The sequence below is a fragment of the Siphateles boraxobius genome, unplaced genomic scaffold, assembly GCF_051911475.1.
Source record: "Siphateles boraxobius isolate OS27281-9 unplaced genomic scaffold, OSU_SipBor_1 33, whole genome shotgun sequence".
Taxonomy (NCBI): domain Eukaryota; kingdom Metazoa; phylum Chordata; class Actinopteri; order Cypriniformes; family Leuciscidae; genus Siphateles; species Siphateles boraxobius.
Window position 1 is genome coordinate 11,570,732 of NW_027508953.1, and position 4,243 is coordinate 11,574,974.

The window sequence follows — 4,243 nt, forward strand, 5'->3', positions numbered from 1 at the left end:
TCGCAGGCGTACTGACGTTAAATTTTAAATAAATAAATATTAAGCAAAATGACAAAATAATTAATCAGAATACTTACCAAAAGTTGCTGCAGGTCGCGCTTCACCGTCTCTGTGCACGATTAACGTTGGGTGACTGTCTATGGGTGATTCAGATTTGTCTTGGCACAGCTACTAGAAGATTTACAACTGTCAGTCAGGTTGCTCACGTGACATCTACGTCATCAAGCTCAGTTTGAGCCTGCGCAGAACGCTTGGCTATCAGGAAGTGAGTGCCCATGTTCGGCTTCAACTCTCTCCGTTGAAATCAACGAGGTCGCTGTGTCCATTTCTTTTACTGTCTATGCCTAAAGTACGAGGTGGCTAATTCGTACGAATTCATACGCTTTTTGCTAAATCATACATACTTTACGAGTTGCCCAATTCGTATGAATTCGTACAAATGAAATACCCCTGACCCCGCCCCTAAACCTATCCATCATTGGGGTTTAGACAATTCCTACCAATTCATATGAGTGAGGTCATATGAATTCGTACGAATTACCCACCTCGAATTGGTTGTGAGATAGCGTTGGAAGTTGTTGTATTGTTCTTGTAGATGTGTGCTCATCTGCATTGGATTCACAACCCATTCTCACCCCCAGGGCGTCAAAAACTGAAGCATGGTCAAGTGCCTTCCGCGTCACAATGAAGACGTCGAAGTTACCCCTAGGCGTCACGTAGTTGACGATCAAGGAACTCCATTGATTTCAACGGCTTGCCTTATGCGTCAGATTAACACGCAAATATACATATAGCCTGGTATAGTAGACCCTACGTCATCGCAATTTTCTAAAGCTTGGGTAAGAAATAAATAGGCCTATTAAATTGATATTTTTCTATAGCCAAGTTTCTATAGCTACATACATTTATTTTTTGTTGTCTATAAATCCTCTTTTTTTAATATTATCTATAAAGACTTTTATCTGGAAGCTCCAGCAGCTCCAAAGCGTTAAAATCATGTTAAAATCCATAACACATGTGTACATATATTTGCGTTTTATATTGCATAATTAAATGATTGTGTAGGCCTACTGTGTATACTTCTGACCTGTTTCTTATTGTAAAAATAAATAAAAATGAAATATTAAAACACACTCACATTTATATTTATAATGCTTAATGTATTTTTTTTTACTGCTATTTGGTCTTTAGGCTATTTTTACATTTGATGCCTGGGACATTAATAAATTAATTATCAGCTCGCTATTAATCTTATCTGTAGAATATGATCACGTGTATTATCGATATTACGTCCTTTTACTGGTGTTCTTATGTTGGCCAATCAAAACATAACTCTTACACAAAATCAACAGGGTATTTTTAAGGAGTAAAATTATAATTGTTGGTTTATAAATAAGACATTTAAAATATTGTATTTAAAAAAATAAAAATAAATAAAACGAAGCAATGCCACCAATAAAGTTTTTTATTTTCTGGCATCTTCTCGCGGCAAATCCTGTCGCCACTCGCGCTTTCCAATGCTACACCTCGTCTTTGCGTCTTTGCACGGTAGGTTCTGGTCCAGAAATTACATAATTTAGATAAAAAATGTCAGATTCTGGAATCATTGTACTTTTTGGTGCATTATGTTCACACGTCTATCAAGGTTGTTATATGTCAGGGTATATATATATATATATATATATATATATATATATATATATATATATATATATATATATAGATAGATAGATAGATAGATAGATAGATAGATAGATAGATAGATAGAGATATATTATTTATTATTATTTTTTATTATTTTTTATTTATTTATTAATAATATAAGCAATATCCAAAACCTATTGACGGGTGCTAATGATACCTGATACTATGGTGCTATGTATATAACGTTAGTGCTAATGGTACCAATGAGGCCTACATCAATTTCAAGTGTTAGCATGTTAGCTAATACTTTATAATTTGAGGTTTATCAGATACTTTATGACCTGAGATTTGTGTCAGACTGCCATAATAGACAAGTTAACTCATCTGAATAAGAATGTTAATTCTTCGACTAAACAGAAAATAAGATTAGGTTAAAACTATAATAACTTGTCATTAAAACATTTTATTCATTTAGATAACCTAAAATATCAGTACTATTTACAGTCAATGATATGTGAACATTAAATAATGTTATTTTTTGTAATATTTTTCTTTGTTTTTCCATAGGCTATATAACGAACCCAACAGCACTTTTAAGAGCTTATCTATCTATCTATCTATCTATCCATCCATCCATCCATCCATCCATCCATCCATCCATCCATCCATCCATCCATCCATCCATCCATCCATCCATCCATCCATCCATCCATCCATCCATCCATCCATCCATCCATCCATCCATCCATCCATCCATCCATCCATCCATCCATCCATCCATCCATCCATCCATCCATCCATCCATCCATCCATCCATCCATCCATCCATCCATCCATCCATCCATCCATCCATCTATCTATCTATCTATCTATCTATCTATCTATCTATCTATCTATCTATCTATCTATCTATCTATCTATCTATCTATCTATCTATCTATCTATCTATCTATCTATCTATCTATCTATCTATCTATCTATCTATCTATCTATCTATCTATCTATCTATCTATCTATCTATCTATCTATCCATCGTATCTATCTTATCTATCTGTCTATCTCTGTTTTGATCTGTGTAACAATATTTCTCTATCTGTCGAGTGTCTATATACATTCACATGATGGACTTTGAGTTAGAAGAAGAGCTGAGAAATACTGATGAGCTCCTTGAAAACTTACAAGCTCAAGAGGTAAGAGCAAGCTCAAGAGTTATCGTACAAGCATTGAGTTTAGTACATTTTCTTAAAATTGTCCTGTTGATTTTATATTAAGTCACAATCAATATTAATTTCACCATGACTGTTACTTTATTGGTCAATAGTATGCAGTAAATAACCCTAACAAGACATTAAGGGATATTTCTTGAATTGTTGGCTAGTCATTTGTTATGCTCTTAGGGAAGACTGGGCAAAAGCAATGTGCAGCCTGTACCCTCACCCCCTACTGTTCAATGGAGAAAGAGGGACAGCCAAGGGGAAATAATTTACAAATATCCAAGAGCCAGAAGGGCAACTGTAGAACGTAAGTACAGTATAAGGTACTCACTGTATATATGTATATATACAGTATATATACAGAATCCATACTCCATATATGCTATATATATATATATATGAATCCATACTCCATATATGCTTAATTGTTTGCTCTGCAATATTGAACATTATGTAAAATTGTGCTTCTGTTTTGTAAATAGGACTAAGAAGAGACCACAATGACCTTTCTGGTAATGTTTAGCTACATGAAAATTATGTTGTGTGTACAGTATGTGTATCTCTTTGTGTGTTTATTTCTTTCTCACAATTTTTTAGCTGGTCCACTTGTTATGGAAGATGACTTGAATGGTGGCCCTGCGAATGCCTCTGAGACAACTGGTATACACTGAAGCAACATATTGATTTGTGTTTGATATTTAAATAGACTTTTTTATATAGATGTGAATAATTCCATCATTAGACTTTTAAGTGCATACACAGTTATATACTTTTAGATGTAAATCTTTTAAATATGTTTATTAATTTGACTTAGATACCATTCTTGAAGAGCTAAAGAGGCTGTTGGACATTGAGGAAGGTGATGCTAATGTTATGCCAATTCAAGATCATCAACCTCGGTCTGCATCCAATGACTGGGCCATTAGAACTGAAATGAGGGAGGAGAGATGGAAAGAAGCTAGATCTTCACTTGTGGAGAACATTTTGAAAGGAGAGGATGCAAGTTCCTCATCCTGCCAACAGTGCAGATCAAATGCATCTATTGTGCGCTGTAGGTACTGTCTCCCTTACCCTTTCCTCTGTGCAGGCTGTGATGAGAAAAGACATGGTAGCTTCTTTGTTCTCCATAATCGGGATTCTCTTGTCTCAGGTTTTGTACAACCTTTACCTCCATCCACAGGATTCTGCCAGGAAGCTGGTCACATTTCTGTTAAACATCTTGGTAAGATAATGTTATGCTTAGTTGTATTATTGTTGTTTTATTGTGCTCTTTATATATCATGTTTTTAAATATTTCTTCTTTTTTGCAGTTCGACTGCTGCCTGTAGAAATACCTGCCCATATTTGTGATTGCAGTAATGGGACAGTCCTTGTTTCTTCAGGCA

General features: G+C 34.8%; 1 protein-coding gene across 1 annotated transcript; it reads left to right on the plus strand.

The window, feature by feature from the left end:
• The first annotated feature begins 2,642 nt into the window (after window positions 1–2,642).
• LOC143701491 (uncharacterized) lies at window positions 2,643–3,952 on the plus strand. Its single transcript, XM_077194820.1, has 6 exons — window positions 2,643–2,834; window positions 3,042–3,165; window positions 3,341–3,370; window positions 3,456–3,518; window positions 3,673–3,880; window positions 3,946–3,952. Exons 1-6 carry the CDS (start codon window positions 2,763–2,765, stop codon window positions 3,950–3,952), a joined length of 504 nt encoding a protein of 167 aa, XP_077050935.1. The 5' UTR covers window positions 2,643–2,762.
• The last annotated feature ends 291 nt before the right edge of the window (window positions 3,953–4,243 follow it).

Bases quoted from the DNA above. Each gene is read 5' to 3' on its own strand.
- LOC143701491 (XM_077194820.1), top strand. From the start codon at position 2,763: ATGATGGACTTTGAGTTAGAAGAAGAGCTGAGAAATACTGATGAGCTC. The intron at 2,835-3,041 runs GTAAGAGCAAGC...TTATGCTCTTAG, and splicing joins AAAACTTACAAGCTCAAGAG to GGAAGACTGGGCAAAAGCAA. The intron at 3,166-3,340 runs GTAAGTACAGTA...TTTTGTAAATAG, and splicing joins CAGAAGGGCAACTGTAGAAC to GACTAAGAAGAGACCACAAT.